The 22467-nt window shown below is 45.1% G+C and overlaps 1 protein-coding gene across 3 annotated transcripts in view; it reads right to left on the bottom strand.

Moving 5' to 3' along the window:
* Positions 1 to 22467, bottom strand: part of LOC137544906 (apoptosis-inducing factor 3-like) — a 234219-nt gene that overhangs the window by 113553 nt on the left and 98199 nt on the right. For all 3 annotated transcript variants that reach the window (XM_068266005.1, XM_068266006.1, XM_068266004.1), the window contains one exon: positions 6390 to 6470. In XM_068266005.1, the coding sequence (XP_068122106.1) occupies positions 6390 to 6451 (62 nt within the window). In that variant the 5' untranslated portion in view covers positions 6452 to 6470. The remainder of the gene's footprint in view (positions 1 to 6389; positions 6471 to 22467) is intronic.

The following is a 22467-nucleotide window of genomic DNA, read 5'->3' as shown; positions in this document are numbered from 1 at the left end:
GTTCAGAGGTGGCCTTAGAGTACGCGGGGCCTGGGGCAAGTGTCATATGCGGGGCCTAGAGCCATATGCTGTGGATACACACGTTGTGGAAGCACACACTCTGTATAGGTTAGATAGGTAGGTGCCTCCAGTATAGGTTAGATAGGTAGGTGCCCCGCAGTATAGATTAGATAAGTAGGTGCCCTGCAGTATAGATTAGATAGGTAGATGCCCTGCAGTATAGATTAGATAGGTAGATGCCCTGCAGTACAGATTAGATAGGTAGGTAGGTACCCTGCAGTATAGATTAGATAGGTGCCTGCAGTATAGATTAGTTAGGTAGGTGCCCCACAGTATCTATTAGATAGGGTGGTGCCCTGCAGTACAGATTAGATAGATAGGTGCCCTGCAGTACAGATTAGATAGGTAGGTAGGTGCCCTGCAGTACAGATTAGATAGGAAGGTGGCTGCAGTATAGATTAGATAGGAAGGTGGCTGCAGTATAGATTAGATAGGAAGGTGCCTGCAGTATAGATTAGATAGGAAGGTGCCTGCAGTATAGATTAGATAGGAAGGTGCCTGCAGTATAGATTAGATAGGTAGGTGCCTGCAGTATAGATTAGATAGGTAGGTGCCTGCAGTATAGATTAGATAGGTGCCAGCCTGTAGTATATGTTAGATAGGTGCCTGCAGTATAGATTAGATAGGTGCCAGCCTGCAGTATAGGTTAGATAGGTAGGTGCCCCGCAGTATAGATTATATAGGTAGGTGCCCCGCAGTACAGGTTAGATATGAAGGTGGCTCCAGTGATGGGGAGAGCAGGCATAGTTGTTAAAACTCACGTGTGTTCGCCGATGCTCACAGCTACCATCTATTTCCTCCCCAGCATCTGTGTATTGGTAACAGCGCCCCCTGTGGTGACATGCGGTCACGTCATCATAGGGGGCGCTGTTACCAATTCCCAGATGCTGGGAGAGGAAATAGATGGTAGCTGTGAGCATCGGTGAAGACACGTGAGTTTTATCAACTATGCCCGCTCTCCCCAGCACTGCTGAGGGTGCGGGGCTTCCTCAGGTGCGGGGCCTGGGGCGATTGCACCACTTGCCACCCCCAAAGGCCGGCTCTGGTCCAGTTAAACTATTCAGTTGCTTATGCTGATAGTACCTTACCAGCTCCCCTGGTAAGGTTTAGCCAAACTTTGTTGTCACTCTTGCTGTTAGTACTTTACCAGCTCCTCTGGTAAAGCCTATTATTTATACTACTGTTGTTACAGCTAGTACCCACCAGCTCCCCTGGGGAGGGCTAGCACTGTTATTGCAGCTAGTACCCACCAGCTCCCCTGGTGAGGGCTTGCACTGTTGTTGCAGCTAGTACCCACCAGCTCCCCTGGTGAGGGCTAGCACTGTTACAGCTAGTACCCACCAGCTCCCCTGGTGAGGGCTTGCACTGTTGTTGCAGCTAGTACCCACCAGCTCCCCTGGTGAGGGCTTGCACTGTTGTTGCAGCTAGTACCCACCAGCTCCCCTGGTGAGGGCTTGCACTGTTGTTGCAGCTAGTACCCACCAGCTCCCCTGGTGAGGTCTAGCACTGTTTCAGATAGTACTTACCAGCTTCTCTGGTGAGATCTATCCATTTGTTCTACTGTTGCACCAAACACTTTACACGTCTGTTTCTCAGCCTTCTATACTTGCATTGTTGGTGATACTGCAGATCACCACATAATCGGGTATAGAGTCTGTATTATTGGTGATTCTGCAGATCACACAATAATCAGACATCTGTGTGCTACACCAATCGTTACAGTAGGTTTCATTCAGGGCTGACAAGCAGGGGACAATACAAGGAAAGCTATCAATCTTATTGAATTAATGCCTCTGAGGGGCCTTCTCTGCTTCTTAGTTTGGACGTAGAGAAGGCCTTCGACAGGTTATCATGGCCATTCCTCTTCACGGTTTTAGAGCAGCAAGGTTTTTCAGGCCCATATCTAACCATGATCAGATTTTTATATTCTAATCCTTCAACTATGGTCAAATTACCTTCTGCTTCGGCTCCCTTTTCTCCCCATCCGCAATGGCACTAGACAGGGGTGTCCACTTTCCCCCCTGCTTTTTGCAATTAGTATAGAACCCCTGGCTAGTACCATTAGAGGAAATCCAGATATAAAAAAAGGAGTTACTCAGGGCTGTTGGGAACATAAAATATCCGTCTTTGCTGACGACGTGTTACTAACTTTGCCGTCCCCTCTAACCTCACTTCTCTCCCTTCACAAACTTTTAGCTGAGTGTAGGCGACTGTCGGGGTATAAATTAAATCAAGATAAAACTGAGGCAGTCCCGATCAATATATCTCAAACCTTCCTGGATCAACTACAACATTCCTACAACTATCACTGGAAGAAACAAGCTATAAAATATTTGGGGATATTATTAATGGCTTCCTACCCTACTTTATACAAACATAATTTTCCCCAAATTTTTTTTGCCATCTTCCAAGATCTCCGAAAATGGACCAAATTTAAGATTTCGTGGATAGGTCGCCTCTACTCAGTCAAAATGAATTCTCCCAAAAATCTGATATATGTTTGAGACCCTCCCAATTGCTGTTCCACCATCTCAACTAGCTTTCCTGCAGAAGGAGGTTAACAAATTTATATGGAATCATTGTAGGCCTAGGGTCTTGAGATCAGTCTTGTTAGCTCTGCGGGATCAAGGGGGGCTGGGATTATGTCATTTCTCACTTTATTATAAAGCTGCACATCTTCGACAAATTACTGCATGGTTGGATTTTAGAGCTAGAACTAAATGGGCACTGATTGAGGCTACCCACGTTCTCCCTCATTCTTTAGCGTCATTTGTTTGGCCAGCCAAGTCAAGTACACCCTTATCCTCCCTGGGTTTACCTACTACCAGATTTACCCTTAATTTATGGTATAATATAGCTGAGAAGGCAAAACTGAAGTCCTCCCACTCTTGGCTACAACCCTTCCTGGGCAATATTAACTTTCCACCTGGTATAGATCCCGATTTTATGGACAGATGGTTTTCCCGAGGTTTTTCAGGCTCCAAGATTGGCTTTTACCTGGTACCACCTCTTTCATCACATATGAACAGATCTGTGAGAAAGTACCCCACTCGCCTAGACTTGTAATGGAATTCAACAAAGTAACTAATTTCCTTAGATCCCTACTCCCCAAATCTGTCGACATAACCAACAACACGCTTTTCGAGAATCTGTGTCTGACTAAAGGTCATCAAAAAGGCTTAATCTCCAAAATATATTTGCTTCTCTGCACACATTCATATACTTTAACCCCTTCTCATGATTATATGAAAAAATGGGAACAAGCACTTTCCCAAACCATTTCTACTGAGGATTGGGATTCTATCTGGCAAAATGCTAAGGATTCCTCTATGTGTGTTCAGATCAAGGAAAATATCTATAAGATTGTTTAGGTGGTACCCGACTCCATCAGTTTTGTAACAGATTTATCCTGGGTCCACTGATCAATGTTGGCGAAGATGTGGATTTAAGGGTACCATACAACATATTTACTGGTCTTGCCCTGTCATCATTCCATATTGGGTGGAAATCCAAACTCTTATTTCTAAGGTTCTAGAAGTCTCCATTCCCTTGGAATCCATATATATGTTATTAGGTAAATCAGTCCCTCATACGCATAAATTTGATAAAATTTTGAATAGAATTCTCACTGCAGCTAGACTAACCATAGCCTCCCACTGGAAAAATGTTGCTGCGCCTCCAATATCAGCAGTTCTACTTAAAATCAAATGGTCTCAGTTGATGGAGAAGTTAACCTCTATGCTACGAGATACTGAACTTAGATATGATAAGATTTGGGGCCCTTGGGAACGGTACTTAATTCCTCCTTAAGATATACTTTCTATGCATAGGTTCCTTCTGCCATAGTTCCTCCTGCTCTAGGGGGGCCTCACCCTCCTAACTTCTGATCAGAGATAGACGAATTACATCTGGATAACATGCAGTCGGACCGGACCCACTCTTTTCGTTATTGGGGATTTGGGTTTTTTTTATGTTCTTGACCAATTGTAGCTATTTTTCTACTTTACAATAGGTGCCTCAATGGACTTACAGCTATATGTTCTTAATTCAAGAGTAGTTCAGATACAGTCTTTTCTATAAGAACTGAATGTTATTTTGTTCCTGCTGACTTATTCTATTACTTTTAGAATACTAAGACTTATGAATCATGACACTCAGCTGTTTTATTGCTCCTAATAATCCTGTACTGGTTTTATTCATCCCATTGTTGTACCTGTCATCTTTTCTTTGACTTAATAAAAACAGTGTTACAAAAAATAAATAAATAAAATAAAAATAAGCAGCATCAAAATAGCAGCATCAACAGCAAACCACTTAACGACCACGGTCAGCCGATCGGCCGACCTAGGTGTTAAGTGGTTTTACATGGAAACGGCCCTTCCATGTCAGATCACGGAGGGTGTCTCCGTGAACTGCCTGCGAGCCACCGATCGCAGCTTGCAGGCGAAATGTAAACACGTGGGGAAGAAATCCCCGCTGTTTATATAATACGGCGCTGCTGCGCAGCAGCGCCGTAAAGGAGATCGGCAATTCCCGGCTTCTGATTGGTCGGGGATCGCCGCAGTCTGATAGGCTGAAGCTTGTCAGAGGCGGCACAGGACGGAGATCCGTCCTGTCAGAGGCGGCACAGGATGGAGATCCGTTCTGCGCCGCACAGGGGAAAGAGGAGAGGGAGGGAAGGACAGGGAGGCCGAAAATTGATGCGGAGGGGGGTTTTGAGGAGCCTCCACACGCAAGCCGAAAATAGCCGGCGGCGATCAGACCTCCCCAGCAGGTCATCCCCCTAGTGGGGAAAAAAGGGGGGGGGTTTGAAGTCTGGTCACCCTGGCTGTCTGCTGATCTGTGCTGTGGGCTGGACAGCCCACGCTGCACAGATCAGCGCAAAAATGGCCTGGTCCTTAAGTGGTTAAATAGATAAAAATCCCCACATCGTAGTTTTTATATCCTACTTTTTTATTGCCACTCTCAGCAGACCAATTATATAACACAGCTCACACAGTCACTGGATTTTCTGACCATTCGTGGTGGTAGCTTGATATCTATAAAGGTCCCCTTTCTCTTAAACTGCTCAGGGTAACACAACCACTGCCTGCAGCAGCAATCAGAGCCCACCAACAGAAAGCTCTGTTGGTGGGCAAAAAGGGGGGGGTTCATTTCTGTGCCAATTTGTATGGCTCTGCAGCGACCTATTAAAGCTGAGTGCCCTAAATTGCAAAAAAGAAAAATAGCTTGGTCACTAGGGGGGGTGTAAGGCTACGGTCCTCAAGTGGTTAAACCACCAGAAAGCATGAAAATATTTAAAATAATGTTGATAGCACTTTTTCTTCTACTTTTTCAATTGCAAAGTAGAAGGAGAAAAAGCTAATTGCATTTGGGTCATTGTAGCATATATTCCTTTTCTTAGTCTCAGGGAAGATGCCACTTTACATCCTACTGCCATTATCCCACATCGTCGATGGTTAAATTGCCTTGACGTGCAGAGAAAAAATAGACACTGGGTATAGCCAATCAGGGGCGTAACAATAGGCCCTGCAAGGGATGCAGCCGCAGGGGAGCCCAGAAGCCACAGGGGGCCCTGTCCTGTGAGACTGACAAGCACAAGGAGATAAAAAGCTTTCTACTCTCTGCACAATTGTTCTAATGACTGCATCTGCTCAGCCACTGATAAGGAATCATACAAAGTTTTGCAGACAAAGATTTGTAGACAGTCCCTATTCAGTGTGCAGCAGGCTCTTCTGTACAACATCCAGCTCCCAAGCTCGCTACCCCTCCTCAAGTGCTCTGTCCTGGCAGGAGGGGGCCCAATCCAAAGTTTTGCAGGGGGGCCCAGTGATTTTTAGTTACGCCCCTGTAGCCAATGTAAGTCTAAACATTAAATATCATCATCAAATGGGCGCCAAATAAAAACAAAAAAATATTTTCAGTGCTAAAACATTGGTAAATGTTACTGATATTTTACTACAACTAAACCTAACCCTATTCTCACTCAGAACCCTCCCCCTCCGATGCCCAACCCTAAGACTCCCCTTCCTGATGCCTAACCCTAAAACCCCCTTTCCTAACCTTATTTTCAAAACGATCATTTTCTAAAAATGTGTAAATACAAATTTTTTGCTTTGGGCACATAATAGGCGATATTTGCATAAGCATGTATGGGGCGCCCAAATCGTCCATTAGCCGCAGGTGCCCAAACCATGATTCCTGCTTCCGTCTAAAACACAACTGTAATGAATGCCCTACTGCATAACACTGGAGAGCCCTACTGCATACTACATGATGTAATGTGATGTCATTGGTCATTTTTTGATATAATATAGGGCAACGCTTACTCTCCATCCTTCAGCTCGGATTCTTTACATAGCTCATGGTTGATTATCTCATGCCCGGTCATGGCGATTTTCCTTCCGTCCCTGAAAAACAAATATATAAAGACTCATATTTGAAACAAGATTGCAATGTTGTAGGAGAGACAGGTAACATAGAAATTGCTGCATTTACACAATACTGTAATATTTAACAAAAGTATGTAATACAAAAACAACAGTATTGTATATTTTATACATAAAGCCAACTTTGCATCTCTGAAACATTATAACTGTCTGTAATTAATAGAATAGAGCCTGCATTGTGACTATTAAAGAGAAACCGTAACTAAAGGTGGCCATACACATAGATTTGCAGCAGATTTGACCATCAGATAGATTTCTGTCAGATGCCTGACAAGTCCAATCTGACAGGAATCTATCTATCTGATGTGTGCCGCACACTAGGAACATATTTCCAATAGATTTCAGAATGAAATCTATTGGAAATCGATCTAAATGCATTATTGTACCATTAGATCAAATGCAATTTTATGGGCCAATCGATCTGCTGCCAGCAGCAGATCGACCTAGATTTTCCATCCGGTCAGATAGATCAAATCGATCGAAATCGGACACAAATCGATAAATTGATAGATTTGATAAAAACAATTTCTGATCAATCGATCGATCAATGGCTGAAATCGACCAGTGTATGGGCCCCTTAAGGATTGAACTTCATCACAAATCAGTAGCCGATCCCCCCCTTCCCATGAGAAATCTTTACCTTTTCTTAAATAAGTATGGCTGATATTGGTGAAACCCCTCCCACAGTGTGATGTCAGGATCTAGGTCCTGATAGTTTCCAGGCTGTGAACCGTGTTGCATTGTGGGAAAGAACAGCTGTTTCCAACTGCCAAGCAACAAGTATCTCCCTCTGCATATCCATTTAAAGAGAACCAGAGACGAAGCAGCCTCATGTATTTTATTACATTTATCAGTGGGAACATGACAGTAAACACCTACCCTGCTTTTAGTTTTATTCTTCTCAGTCTAATCGGTTATCAACTGTGATAAGAATCCACCGACTGATTCAGTCTAGGTTTGACCTGGAATCATTATAGCTGAGTCACTCTTCTGTAGAGTCTTTTCAAGCCCAAGCCTGCCCCCTCCTGGCCCCTTACTCAGAGCTGTTGACATGGGAGGGGCTGCAGCTGCTGAGAAAAAAGCTCTGAAACAGACAATTGTATCTGTGTGCAGTGTGCAGCCTGTCATTATCTACTGTATGCAGTTTCATTTCTATGAGAGATACTTCCTACAGGCAGCCATAATACAATTATGAAATTTGCATGCGAGTGGCTGAGTTTTGTTTCTACATTAAGCAACCAAGGTGCAACCGGTCTTTCCAAGCGCAGTGGATTCTTCTGGAGCGAGATCTATCATTTTATCTTCAAGTAAATATTATTAAAATAGGAAAAGTAAAGAAATACATATATACAGTATTTTACTCTATTAACATTATACACATTAGGTTGCCTCTACGTAGGCCTGCATTTATGTGAAAAGCTGCACTAACCCAGCACAGGGCAATAAATGACTTAGTGGCGACAGGTGCTCCTTTGTTTACTTAGGTTATCACACTTCATTCCTGTTACCATGTAAGCATAGTACAGAATAAATGCACTAAAAATGATATTTGTCATACACTTACACATTTCTTACTGCGTTAGCAGTCTAATTATAAATAGCAAATAGCATTGTGCAAAGGGCAACCGGTAAAATAAACCTGAACACAAAGGAAAAAAAAAGGTCTGCACCACACAGCAAACACCAGAAATAGCCAGTGTGACATTTGCACATTACTGTCAGTACGAATGCTGGTGTAATAACTCGCCGCATATGGCGGCGGAACGGCGAGACCCACGCTGAGGCACAAGCCTCTGGGTCTCGGCAAAGCTCTGATGTCAGTGGAGCGCATGGCGCTCCATCCCTATTGGCCAAACGGCGTGGAGGCAGGAAATTTGGGCGCATGAGGCAGGTGGACAAAAAGGGCGCCGCCATTCACTCCCATAATAAATATAGTTTAATGGGCTCCCAACAGGAAAAAAGGGCGCCGGAGAAAAATAACGTCTTACAAGCGGCGCCCGGAGACTTAATATTTTATAACTGCTTCTCATGATTACACATTATTTAATGATTTATAATTTTTTTAAAGGGATACTGTAGGGGGGGGTCGGGGGAAAATGAGCTGAACTTACCCGGGGCTTCTAATGGTCCCCCGCAGACATCCTGTGTTGGCGCAGCCACTCCCCAATGCTCCGGCCCCGCCTCCGGTTCACTTCTGGAATTTCTGACTTTAAAGTCAGAAAACCACTGCGCCTGCGTTGCCATGTCCTCGCTCCCGCGGATGTCACCAGGAGTGTACTGCGCAGACACAGACCATACTGGGCCTGCACTGTGCGCTCTTGATGACATCAGCGGGATCGAGGACACGGCAACGCAGGCGCAGTGGTTTTCTGACTTTAAAGTCCGAAATTCCAGAAGTGAACCGGAGGCGGGGCCGGAGCATCGGTGAGCGGCTGCGCCAACACAGGATGTCTGCGGGGGACCATTAGAAGCCCCGGGTAAGTTCAGCTCATTTTCCCCCGACCCCCCTACAGTATCCCTTTAAACATTTTTAAACGAAAAAACGCACAATATTTTTTTAAAACGTTATTAATGCTTATCACAGGGGGGTCTTAGGTTTAGGCACCACCAGGGGGGTCTTAGGGTTAGGCACCACCAGGGGGGGGGGGGGGGGTTAGGAGTAGGTACAGGGAGGGTTCTGTGTGAGAGTAGGGTTAGGTATAGTTTTAGTAAAATTCTTATTAATCTTTTATAAAACGTTATTATACATTTTACTTTTTAAACAGGGAAGATTAACGTTTTTACAATTGCCAATTTCATACACATTATTTGATGATTTATAACTTTATACAACCTTATTTTTATACGAAATATAGCACAATTTTTTTAAACGTTATACATGCTTATCGTTTAAAACCCTGCGCCCTTTTTTCCCGACGCCCTTTTTTAACGTACGCAAACGGCGGACCTCAGTACGCGCTCCCTCGCTGTAAACAGTAGTAGCATGCGTACCGGCGTGTCAGCTGACTTGCTGACACGCCACAAGATGATTTGTTATTTTGGATTCTCCTTTGTGCTGATTGGTTAGTCCTAGTATAAAGTTAGGCGAGTGCCCTCAGTTATCGCCCGTGATAGCCTATGCTGGGCTTGTTGCTAAGCTTGCACTCATATCGGGTTGCTTGTGAAGCTGCCGACTGTCTCTGACTAAGCTTTGTTCCAGATTGCCTTATCGTTGCCGACCCTTGCCTGTTTTTGACCACGCTTCTATAGGATTACCTGTCGCTGACTCAGCTAGTACATGGATTACCCTGATTGCCCCCCGGATCGACCCCTGCATGTTAAAAGACTTCCATGAACTCTGCCTGCCCTGACTCTAGCCTGGATTTGACTACGCATCTGCTTTCTGATTATACTGCATGTAACACAGCATGTTATTCTCGTAATCATCTGGACTACCTCAGCCTTTAGGCCTCAGGTACTATACTACGCATTGTGCTTTGCACTCATTGCTGTGTTTGGTGAATGCCATGTGCCAGGTTGTATGCTACATCTACCTGCAGGGGTTGTAGTATTGTTGTTAGGTAGGAGTTCACGCAGGTGTTAAGGCTGGGCTGTGGGTCAGTCATATGGGCATACAGTCTGACTCACAGCAGGCAGCCAGACAAGCCTGACAGCTGGCTTCTGCATCTCACAGGTTCATAGCTAGATCTATGCATGATTATGCAAATATTAGTGGTAATACACAAATACTGAAATTTAGTTGTCTTGGAATTTGGAAATGCAACTGCAGCATATTTTAGACAATAAAGGATGTTTAAACACCCTTTCCTCTTTAAGGCTGCTTTCACACAGGGACGTTACAGGCGCACGTTAGTGCAGCCTGTAACGCTCCCCAACTCACAGCAATACAAAGTCAATGGGGCTGTTCACACTGCCCACGTTGCGTTACATGTAACGCTGAACGTTCTTCAGAACGTGCAGCATCCTATAGCGTTCCAGTGGCTTAAGCCGCGTTAGACTGTTCGCACATGCTCAGTGTTGGGGTGGAGAGGAGGCGGGGAGAGGCCGCTACGTAGCCGCGCAAATGGCTACTCGCGGCTCACTCAACGTCCTCTACCAACACCGGCAGGCGTTGAGTTAGGGGACGTTATGGTCGCAACGTCCCGGTGTGTAACTAGCCTAAAAGGAACCTTAACTGAGAGGGATATGAAGGTTTCCTTTTAAACAATACCAGTTGCCTGAAACAAGCATGCAGCTAATCCAGTCTGACCTCAGTCAGAGCAACCTGATCTGCATGCTTGTTCAGGGGCTGTAACTAAAAGCATTAGAGACCCAGGATCAGCTGGAGAGTCTGGCAACTGGTGTTATTTTAAAAGACAAATCAATATCCTCAGTTTATGTTCCCTTCAAAAAGGACCACTATCGTAAAAAATTGCAAAATCTAAAATACATATTTATAAAAAGTTAATTTTTCCCCAGAATAAAATGCACCATAAATTTTTCTCCTATTTTGCTATGACTTACAGCAAGCAGTAAAAATCTGACAGATCTGACAGATTTTTTTAACTAGTCCATCTCCTTTTGGGGGATTCTAATGCTACGTACACACATGTGACAACGATCGTTTGTTGAGGACGACGAACGAACTTTTAATTGATAAAAGAACGACCTAAGTAAAGTTAGTTTTAAAAGGTGTGTAACGATCTGATCGTTAGAACGAACGTTACATCACGTAAAGCAACTATTGCGCCTGCGCATAAAAATGAGAAGTTTCACGGAGAAATTGGGAAATGCGCATGTCAAGCCTAGTACGAACGACCGTTTCCAACGATGTACTACTTTTGCAAACGATCGTCGTTGGTTAAAATCCGCCGAGACAGAACTTTCTTTTGTAGCGATTTGGCTCGTTCGTCGTTTGCCTTAATAGTCGGTGGTTCGTTTTTTGTAACGATCGTCGTTGGTAAAGATCGGGGAACGATCGTTACAAACGACTATAGTCGCATGTGTGTACGCACCTTTAGTATTTCCTTTATAATTCAGAAAATCAGTCTATGGAAAGGATCTATATAAGGATGCAACTAGCCTCCCTACCCTCTTGCATGCTATTTGGGCAGTTGAACTGAGCAACTGCCGTTAAAGAGACACTGAAGCGAAAGCAATGATGACCTAATGAATTGTATGTGTAGTACGGATAATTACTAGAACATTAGTAGCAAAGAAAATATTCTCATATATTTATTTTCAGTTATATAGTTTTTTTTTTTATTTTTTATAACAATGGATCATTCTCTTATATTTGCAGTTTACACACTACTCAGCATGCAAAATGATTTTACAGAGCAGGCTAGCGAACTTTTGACCTGTCCTCTGCAGAGAAAAAGAAAATACAATGACTGACACTTGATATAATAAGCTTCAGAAGACAGAACTCTCTGCGACTTTGAAAGTCAAGGAGCTCAATGGCTCTTTTGCATAGATAGCAACTGGAGTTTCTTAACTCTTCCTGTACTGGAAACAATATTATACTTATGTCTCTGCTCGTAATGTTTTATTTCTTAGCTGTACTACACATACAAATAATTTTTTCCGCTTCATTGTCTCTTTAAAGTAAGTACTTTTAAAAATATAGTTAAAAAAAAAAAAAAACACACACACTTTAGAATCACCCACAAAGGATTTCTAGTGCCTACGGTAAGTGGCAGCAACACAGGAAAAAGACATTTGTACTGCATTTTATTCAGGAACAAATTACAATTTTTCGCGATAGTGGTCCTTTAAAATAATAATAATAATAATAATAATAATAAAAAAAGCAGTAAAATATAGGAGGTGGCTTACCTCAGGCACTCAATGCACAGCTGTTTAAAACAGCTGGCACTAAAATTTGGCATGTGGAAGGGAGTTGAATGTGCTCACTAAACACCCTGCCATAGTGCAAATAAACTTTCACTTTTTCCATAATAAGTATCATAATTTTAGTTTTTTTTACAGGGTTCATCTCCCCTGGGCTCTTTTTCTTTCTGAGGTATTCTGTACCCTCATTTGATTGGGCAGGATAATTTCAGAGCTTTAAAGGACAACTGAAGTGAGAGGGATACGGAGGCTGCCATATTAATTTCCTTTTAAACAATACCAGTTGCCTGGCTATCCTGCTGATCTATTTGGCTGCAGTAGTGTCTAAATAGCACCAGAAACAAGCATGCAGCTAATTTTATCAGATCTGACAATGTCAGACACACCTGATCTGTTGTATGCTTGTTCAGGGTCTATGGCTAAAAGTATTAGAGGCAGAGGATCATCAGGGCTGCCAGGCGGTAAGCCTGAACTTATGAATGTCTGTTAAACAAGGTGTGTATGATGATCTGCAGATATCAGACTATGGGTGCATACACACGTCAGATAAAAATCTTTGGAAAATGAAAGATCACAGACCAATCTTACCACCCTTCATGTAGTATGAGAGCCATACCTTCACAGTCTTTTCTATGGAGCTGAACTCCTCATCAGATAAAAATCTTTGCAAGATGCTGCACACAGAGATGCTGTACACATGCAACAGATCAGTATCTGCAAAAGATCAGTTCCTGCAAAAGATCCATTCCTACTAAATGCATTCAAAGTCTATTATATCTGCAGATCACGTACACACCTTGTTTAACAGACAATTATCTGTAGATCAGATCCACCAGGTTGGATCTTCAGATCGGCAGATAATTGTCTAATCTGCAGATGAATGTCCATTAAACAAGGTGTGTATGGGATCTGCAGATGTCATAGACTGAGGCCTAGTGCACACCAAAAACCGCTAGCAGATCCGCAAAATGCTAGCAGATTTTGAAATGCTTTTTCTTATTTTTCTGCAGCGTTTCAGCTAGCGTTTTGCGGTTTTGTGTAGCGGTTTTGGTATAGTAGATTTCATGTATTGTTACAGTAAATCTGTTACTGAACATTGTTCTTGTAGAAACACATTTAGTCGGCAGCAGGCTCCTAGCTCTCAAAAAACCATGGATTGCCAACTGTTATAATTCCACATACTCCTCATACTCTAAAGGAGTTAGTATCCTGGTTAAGAAAAACCTGCCATTCCAACTACACCACTTGCATCTGGATGCGTCCGGGCGCTATGTCAAAATACATGCAAAAATACATGAACTCATGATAGTACTAGTTGGTTTATACAACCCACCTCCTGCGTCAGTGGACTTACTACACGAAATCACGCAACTAACATACCAATATGCCACTCCTTATAAATTTTATCTAGGAGACTTCAACATGGTCCCATCCCCAGGTGTAGACAGGCTCACACCCCGCAATTCAGAAGCACTCCTGCTTTCTGATTGGTCATCTGCCCACTCTCTTAACGATGTGTGGCGCTGGAAACATCCAGATATACAAGGGTTCACGTGCCATTCCTCCTCATATCACACACTGTCTCGAATTGATCTAATCTATACTACCTCGGCTGGACAAGCTCTAGTTTATGATATAGAGATGCTTCCAAGGGGTATTTCAGATCACTGCCCATTGAAACTAAGGTTAGATTTTGGAGCCCGCTGTGCTGACCTAGTCTGGAGGCTCTCTCCACACTGGCTCTCAGCCCCTAGAGTGCAGTACTCCGTCATGGATCGCATGAGGGAGTACTGGCAGCTCTCCCATGACCCAGTACCGCCACTAATAGCATGGGACGCATACAAGGCAGTGGTCAGAGGAGCATACATATCAAGTATAGCTGAGGAAAAGAGACAATCTCATGCTATTTTGGAGGCTCTAGAAAAAACAGCAGAGGAAGCTGAGAATTTCTATATAGCACATAAAACTGCCGAAGCCTATGATCAATGGCAGGCATCCCTCCTGTCACTCTCCGCAAAACAATCTGACTACACGAAGATGGGAATCCAAACAAAAAATGTGAGAATTTTTTAGCATGGGGACAAGACGGGAAGGATGCTAGCCCAGCTGGCCAGCCAGGAAAGGGGAGCCGCCCAAATAGCTAAAATAGTTACAAATACAGGAGTGGAGCTTACGCATCCGGGGGACATCAATGCCGAGTTCAGCTCCTACTATCAACAGCTATATAGATCCAAAGTCACTAAGTCCCCCTCTGACATTGCGCGGTACCTAGCAGACACTCTACTACCCACGCTATCTGCTTCAGATGTGGAAATGTTGGAGGCTGACATATCTCTCACAGAGGTCCAACAGGCCATTTCATCTCTCAAAACTAACAAAACGCCTGGCCTAGACGGGCTCCCCTCTGAGCTCTACACCAAATACAAAAAACAGATGGCCCCTAGACTTCTAAAATTATTTAAAGAAGTAATTAGAACAGGCACAGTCTCCCCCTCTATGACGGAGGCATTGATAACCGTAATTCCTAAAAAAGGGAAGGACCCCTCCCTATGCTCCTCATACAGACCAATTTCCCTTTTAAATGTTGATAGTAAAATCCTAGCTAAGGTTTTGGCCCAGCGATTAAATGAAGTCATTATTTCCCTGGTGCATAAGGACCAATCCGGGTTTATACCTGGAAAGGGATGTGACATAAACCTCCGCCGGCTCTTTACAAACCTGTCCACTCGGCACGTCAACGCTGGATCTAGAATAATAGCCTCCTTTGATGCCGAAAAGGCGTTTGACAGTGTCGAGTGGGCATACCTTTGGGAGGTCCTGCGGAGATTCAACTTCGGACCTAAATTTATAACCTACATTCAGGCGTTATACCACTCCCCTAGAGCTAAAATCCGAACGGGGAACCGACTTTCTCCCTTCTTCTCACTCAGCCGGGGCACACGGCAGGGATGCCCGCTGTCCCCAGCGCTTTTCGCGCTGGCGATGTAGCCCCTGGCGACGCGACTGAGAGCCTCTAGGGAAATAGTTGGATTTCAGCTTGAAGAACTGGAGGAGAAGGGGTCACTGTACGCCGACGACCTCCTTTTATATCTGGCAGATCCCCACCAATCCCTCTCTTCAGCACTATCCTTAATTGAGGATTTCGGTTCCTACTCCGGTCTTAAAATGAACTGGGACAAATCACTCCTACTTTCATTGGATCCTTATGTTACTCCTGATCCCCCCTCACATCCCTTACAAGTAGTCAACAAATTCCGCTACCTCGGCATCGATGTGTCCCCTGATGTTACACAGTTCTACGCTCTAAATATCACTCCAACAGTGACTACAGTCAGAGATAAGCTTAGGGCATGGAAAACTCTGCCAATCTCACTTATTGGTCGCTCAAACCTGGTTAAAATGTGTATACTACCTAAATTCCTTTATCTTTTTAGAAATACTCCGGTATGTCTTCCCGCCAGTTTCTTCTCAGATATGGACAAACTTATAGGCTCCTTTATCTGGGGAACATCTCCGCCGCGCATTGCATTAAATAACTTGCAGCTTCCTGCGGACAGGGGTGGGATCGCGCTCCCCAAACTTAAATTCTACTACTGGGCAGCCGTTCTCACATCAGTCTACTGGTGGTTTGCCCAATCACAATATAATCCAGCCACAGTACTTGAAGCAACTATTGTGGGATCCTTCCTGGCACTCTCTAGCTTGCCATTCCGTGGGCCCAAAGCCTTGCCAACTCTTACACCCTCTATGGTAACCACAATTAAGGTGTGGGAGGCCGCTGGGGCATACCTGTCCCCTAAGGGCCAATGGTCTCCACACACCCCCTTGTGGAATAACCCCAAACTCAAGGAATTTATCACTATCCCTGACCCATGTCTCTGGGCTGATAGGGGAATCGTTAAATTAAGGGACATCACTGCAGACAACTCCCTTCTGCAATTTAATGACCTTAAAGATCTTTTTTCTTTACCCAACTCCATGTATTTTAGATTCCTACAGCTCCGCCACGCGTTCAACTCGCAATTCCTAAGTGCTCCATTGACAGTGCGCTCCCACCCCTTGGAACTTCTCTTAGCCCATTCAGGTCTGACGGGGATTACATCCCAGATATACGCAACCCTTATGGATAAAGAAGCCAATTTAACCAATCGTCTTCTCTTCAAGTGGCGGGTAGACATACCGGAACTGACGGATAAAGAATGGGTAGACACTCTTGTACACTTTGTCTCCACTCCAATTGCTGCTAAGCACAAGTTAACCTCTCTCAGGTACTTATACCGAACCTACCTTACACCACATAGGTTATTGAAGATGGGTAGGACGGGGGATGACCTCTGCTGGAGATGTGGTACTCACAATGCCTGTTTTTTCCATATGTTTTGGGATTGCTCACATATTAAGTCTTTCTGGAAAGACGTTCACGAAATGCTGACCTTAGTAATTGACCTCAGAATTCCCTACACTCCCATGGCCATGCTCTTAAACATATTTGGCACCCTTCCTCTTGCAGAAAACAAGCTATACTTAGCGAGACTCCTACTAATGTATGCCAGAAGGGCGATAGCCTTAAAATGGAAAAACTCCTCCCCGCCAACCAGTGCAGAGTTTAAATCACATGTCAATGCTGATCTACCTACCTACAGGAGTGTTTATGACAACAGGGGTTCATGCAAAAAATTCTACAAGTTTTGGTCGAAGTGGCTAAAGCTGCTTAAAATTGAAATGTAGTGTACCTATGTCTCTGGCACGTCATTCATGTACAACTCTAGATGCTGTCTATTTATGTCTGTATTGCTGGGGGGGGGGGGGGGGGGGGAGGACCGGGAACTGGACCACCTTGGGGAACGGAATATGTACTGTTCTTTTTCGTTGTATGTTTGTTAAAAAACTAATAAAAATTGTTTTAAAAAAAAAAAAAAGCTGTTACTGAACAGCTACTGTAACAAAAAACGCCTGGCAAACCGCTCTGAAGTGCCGTTTTTCAGAGCGGTTTGCGGTTTTCCTATACTTAACATTGAGGCAGAAACGCATCCGCAATCCAAAATCTGCTGCAGCCCGGGAGTATGCGTTTCTGCAAAACGCCTCCCGCTCTGGTGTGCACCAGCCCATTGAAATACATTACCCTAGCGGATCCGCACCCGCAAGCAGATCGCAAACCGCAGCGGAAACGCTCCGGTGTGCACTAGGCCTGAATGCATTTTGCAGGAATGGATCTTTTGCAGGGATTGATCTTTTGCAGCTACTGATCTGTTGCGTGTGTACAGCATCTGTGTGCAGCATCTTGCAAAGATTTTTATCTGATGGGGAGTTCAGCTCCATAGAATAGACTGTGTAGGCATGGCTCTCATACTACATGAAAGGGGGTAAAATTGGTCTGTGATCTTTCATTTTCCAAAGACTATTATCTGACGTGTGTACCCACCTTAACCACTTGATGACCCACCCTTTACCCCCCCCTTAAGGACCAGCGCTGTTTTTACTGATCTGTGCTGGGTGGGCTCTGCAGCCCCCAGCACAGATCAGGTAGCAGGCAGAGAGATCAGATTGCCCCCCTTTTTTCCCCCCTATGGGGATGATGTGCTGGGGGGGTCTGATCTCTTCTGCCTGCTGGGTGTTGCGGGGGGGGGGGCACCTCAAAGCCCCCCTCCGCGGCGAAATTCCCCCTCCCTCTCCTACCTGCTGCCCCCCCGGCGATCGAGGCTGCACAGGACGCTATCCGTCCTGTGCAGCCAGTGACAGGACGTCCCCTGTCACATGGAGGCGATCCCCGGCCGCTGATTGGCCGGGGATCGCCGATCTGCCTTACGGCGCTGCTGCGCAGCTGCGCAGCAGCGCCGTACAAATGTAAACAAAGCGGATTATTTCCGCTTGTGTTTACATTTAGCCTGCGAGCCGCCATCGGCGGCCCGCAGGCTATTTACGGAGCCCCCCGCCGTGAATTGACAGGAAGCAGCCGCTCGCGCGAGCGGCTGCTTCCTGATTAATTAGCCTGCAGCTGGCGACGCAGTACTGCGTCGCTGGTCCTGCAGCTGCCACTTTGCCGACGCACGGTATAAGCGGGCGGTCGGCAAGTGGTTAAGAATGCATTTTGCAGGAACGGATCTTTCTTTTGCAGATACTGATCTTTTGAATGTCTACAGCATCTTTGTGTGCAGCATCTTGCAAAGATTTCTATCTGATGTGGAGTTCAGCTCCATAGAATAGACTGTGTAGGTATGGCTCTCATACTACATGTAAGGGGGTAAAATTGGTCTTTGATCTTTCATTTTCCAAAGACTATGGTCTGATGTGTGTATGCACCCTTAGATCGATGAATGGAAATTATATTCCCATTCATTAATTGGAGGGGTAAAGGCGGGCAGCGGGAGCACGCGCGATCGCGCACACTGGCAGCAGCACAGCCTATCTGGACGAACAGATTTGTCCAGATAGGCTCAAGTGGGTAATTACCTATGTTTTGCACTGTTCATATCCAGAACAATCTATCAACAGCTCTCACAGTCTAATGTCCCTGCCAAAGATAGGGGAAATTATTCTAAGGCTGGGTGAACACATAGCAGAAACGCTAGCGTTGCGGAAAACGCTGTTTTTGCCTCTAATGAAAGTCTATGAGCCGCAGGGAAAAAAAACGCATATAAAAAACACATATGCGTTTTCTATGCGTTTTTAAAGCTGCGTTTTTAAAAACGCTGGTTTTGTTGCATAATATGTTGCCAAAACGCACATAATGAAAGTCAGTGGGAACGCAATGGTATGCGGTTTTCATGCATTTTCTATGTGCTTTTATATGAGTTTTTCTCAAAAATAATTTTTACTAACTGTATTTTCGATTCCTGTTGTCTTCCAAGTGATTTGCATAAATGAAAATATAAAAAAGCATGGAAACTGCATACAAAACGCATATGCGTTTTAAATATGCAAACCGCAAACGCATGCAAAACGCATGAAAACGCATCACAAAACACACCAAAAACACAGTAAAAACTCAAAAAAACCGCACACAACATTAACATAAAACCATGACATGAAATGCAGCATTTCACACTATATCGGAACCCAACCTAAGGGGAAGCCAGTTAACCCAGCAGTAGGTTTTTGGGATGTGGAAGCAAATTTGAACCTGAATGTAGTGTTGGGCGAACAGTGTTCGCCACTGTTCGGGTTCTGCAGAACATCACCCTGTTCGGGTGATGTTCGAGTTCGGCCGAACACCTGACGGTGCTCGGCCAAACCGTTCGGCCATATGGCCGAACTAAGAGCGCATGGCCGAACGTTCCCCGAACGTTCGGCTAGCGCTGTGATTGGCCGAACGGGTCACGTGGTTCGGACCCGAACGCGCTCTGATTGGCCGAACTGTCACGTGGTTCGGGTAAATAAATACCCGAACCACGTCATATCTCCGCCATTTGTCTGTGGGTTTAGCTTTGGGTAGGCAGGCAGGGTAGTTCGCGCTCCAGCCACGCTAGCCAGGGTCCCCCCCAGTCATTGTGTGTCGCTGCTGGGAATAGTAGTACACCGCTCGCTCAGCATTCTGTTTACTGCCACTCTGTGTACCTCGCTCAGCCACACTATATAGCATTCTGTTTACTGCCACTCTGTGTCTGCTGGGAATAGTAGTACACCGCTTGCACAGCCACACTATATAGCATTCTGTTTACTGCCACTCTGTGTACCTCGCTCAGCCACACTATATAGCATTCTGTTTACTGCCACTCTGTGTCTGCTGGGAATAGTGGTACACCGCTCGCTCAGCCACACTATATAGCATTCTGTTCACTGTTCTGTGTCTGCTTGGAATAGTGGTACACCGCTCGTTCAGCCACACTATATAGCATTCTGTGTACTGTTCTGTGTCTGCTGGGAACAGTAGTACACCGCTCGTTCAGCCACACTATATAGCATTCTGTGTACTGTTCTGTGTCTGCTGGGAACAGTAGTACACCGCTCGCTCAGCCACACTATATAGCATTCTGTTCACTGTTCTGTGTCTGCTGGGAATAGTGGTACACCGCTCGCTCAGCCACACTATATAGCATTCTGTTCACTGTTCTGTGTCTGCTGGGAATAGTGGTACACCGCTCGCTCAGCCACACTATATAGCATTCTGTTTACTGTTCTGTGTCTGCTGGGAATAGTGGTACACCGCTCGCTCATCCACACTATATAGCATTCTGTTCACTGTTCTGTGTCTGCTGGGAATAGTGGTACACCGCTCGCTCAGCCACACTATATAGCATTCTGTTCACTGTTCTGTGTCTGCTGGGAATAGTGGTACACCGCTCGCTCAGCCACACTATATAGCATTCTGTTTACTGCCACTCTGTGTACCTCGCTCAGCCACACTATATAGCATTCTGTTTACTGCCACTCTGTGTCTGCTGGGAATAGTGGTACACCGCTCGCTCAGCCACACTATATAGCATTCTGTTCACTGTTCTGTGTCTGCTTGGAATAGTGGTACACCGCTCGCTCAGCCACACTATATAGCATTCTGTTTACTGTTCTGTGTCTGCTGGGAATAGTGGTACACCGCTCGCTCAGCCACACTATATAGCATTCTGTTCACTGTTCTGTGTCTGCTGGGAATAGTGGTACACCGCTCGCTCAGCCACACTATATAGCATTCTGTTTACTGTTCTGTGTCTGCTGGGAACAGTAGTACACCGCTCGCTCAGCCAGAGTATATAGCATTGTGTTTACTGCCACTCTGTGTACACCGCTCAGCCAGACTATATACCATTGTTTACTGACACTCTGTGTACACCACTCAGCCACACTATATACCATTGTTTACTGACACTCTGTGTACACCGCTCAGCCAGACTATATACCATTGTTTACTGCCACTCTGATTCTGCTGGGAACAGTAGTACACCGCTCGCTCAGCCAGACTATATACCATTGTTTACTGACACTCTGTGTACACCGCTCAGCCAGACTATATACCATTGTTTACTGACACTCTGTGTACACCACTCAGCCACACTATATACCATTGTTTACTGACACTCTGTGTACACCGCTCAGCCAGACTATATACCATTGTTTACTGCCACTCTGATTCTGCTGGGAACAGTAGTACACCGCTCGCTCAGCCAGACTATATACCATTGTTTACTGACACTATATAGCAGACTATATAGCATTGTGTGTACACCGCTCAGCCAGACTATATACCATTGTTTACTGACACTCTGTGTACACCGCTCAGCCAGACTATATACCATTGTTTACTGCCACTCTGATTCTGCTGGGAACAGTAGTACACCGCTCGCTCAGCCAGACTATATACCATTGTTTACTGACACTCTGTGTACACCGCTCAGCCAGACTATATACCATTGTTTACTGACACTATATAGCAGACTATATAGCATTGTGTGTACACCGCTCAGCCAGACTATATACCATTGTTTACTGACACTCTGTGTACACCGCTCAGCCAGACTATATACCATTGTTTACTGCCACTCTGATTCTGCTGGGAACAGTAGTACACCGCTCGCTCAGCCAGACTATATACCATTGTTTACTGACACTCTATGTACACCGCTCAGCCAGACTATATACCATTGTTTACTGCCACTCTGATTCTGCTGGGAACAGTAGTACACCGCTCGCTCAGCCAGACTATATACCATTGTTTACTGACACTCTATGTACACCGCTCAGCCAGACTATATACCATTGTTTACTGCCACTCTGATTCTGCTGGGAACAGTAGTACACCGCTCGCTCAGCCAGACTATATAGCATTGTGTTTACTGCCACTCTGTGTACACCGCTCAGCCACACTATATAGCATTGCGTACTCTGCCAGTCAGTGTGTATATTGCTGGGATCAGTAATACTCCACTCACCGTCAACCACTATATGAGCTCAACATGAGTTCCCCAGAGACCTCCGCTGTGAGCAGCACTCCCAACAACAGCAACAGCCAACGCCCCACGCAAGCTATAACATCCACCCCAGCAGCCAGTGGTCAGCAGCAGCCCTCCCCGGAGGAGAACGTTGTGTCCATCAGTCCGTCGCCAGAGCGATTAATGAGGGCTGCCATTGAGGAGATGATGGGGCCTGATGTGGAGGAGGAGGTCTGGCTCAGGCCAGCATCCCAAGTTAATGTTGA

Source organism: Hyperolius riggenbachi, chromosome 2, assembly GCF_040937935.1.
Source record: "Hyperolius riggenbachi isolate aHypRig1 chromosome 2, aHypRig1.pri, whole genome shotgun sequence".
In the NCBI taxonomy this organism is placed as follows: Eukaryota; Metazoa; Chordata; class Amphibia; order Anura; family Hyperoliidae; genus Hyperolius; species Hyperolius riggenbachi.
The sequence above is the reverse complement of the archived record's forward strand: the minus strand, read 5'-3'. Positions and strand labels throughout refer to the sequence as shown.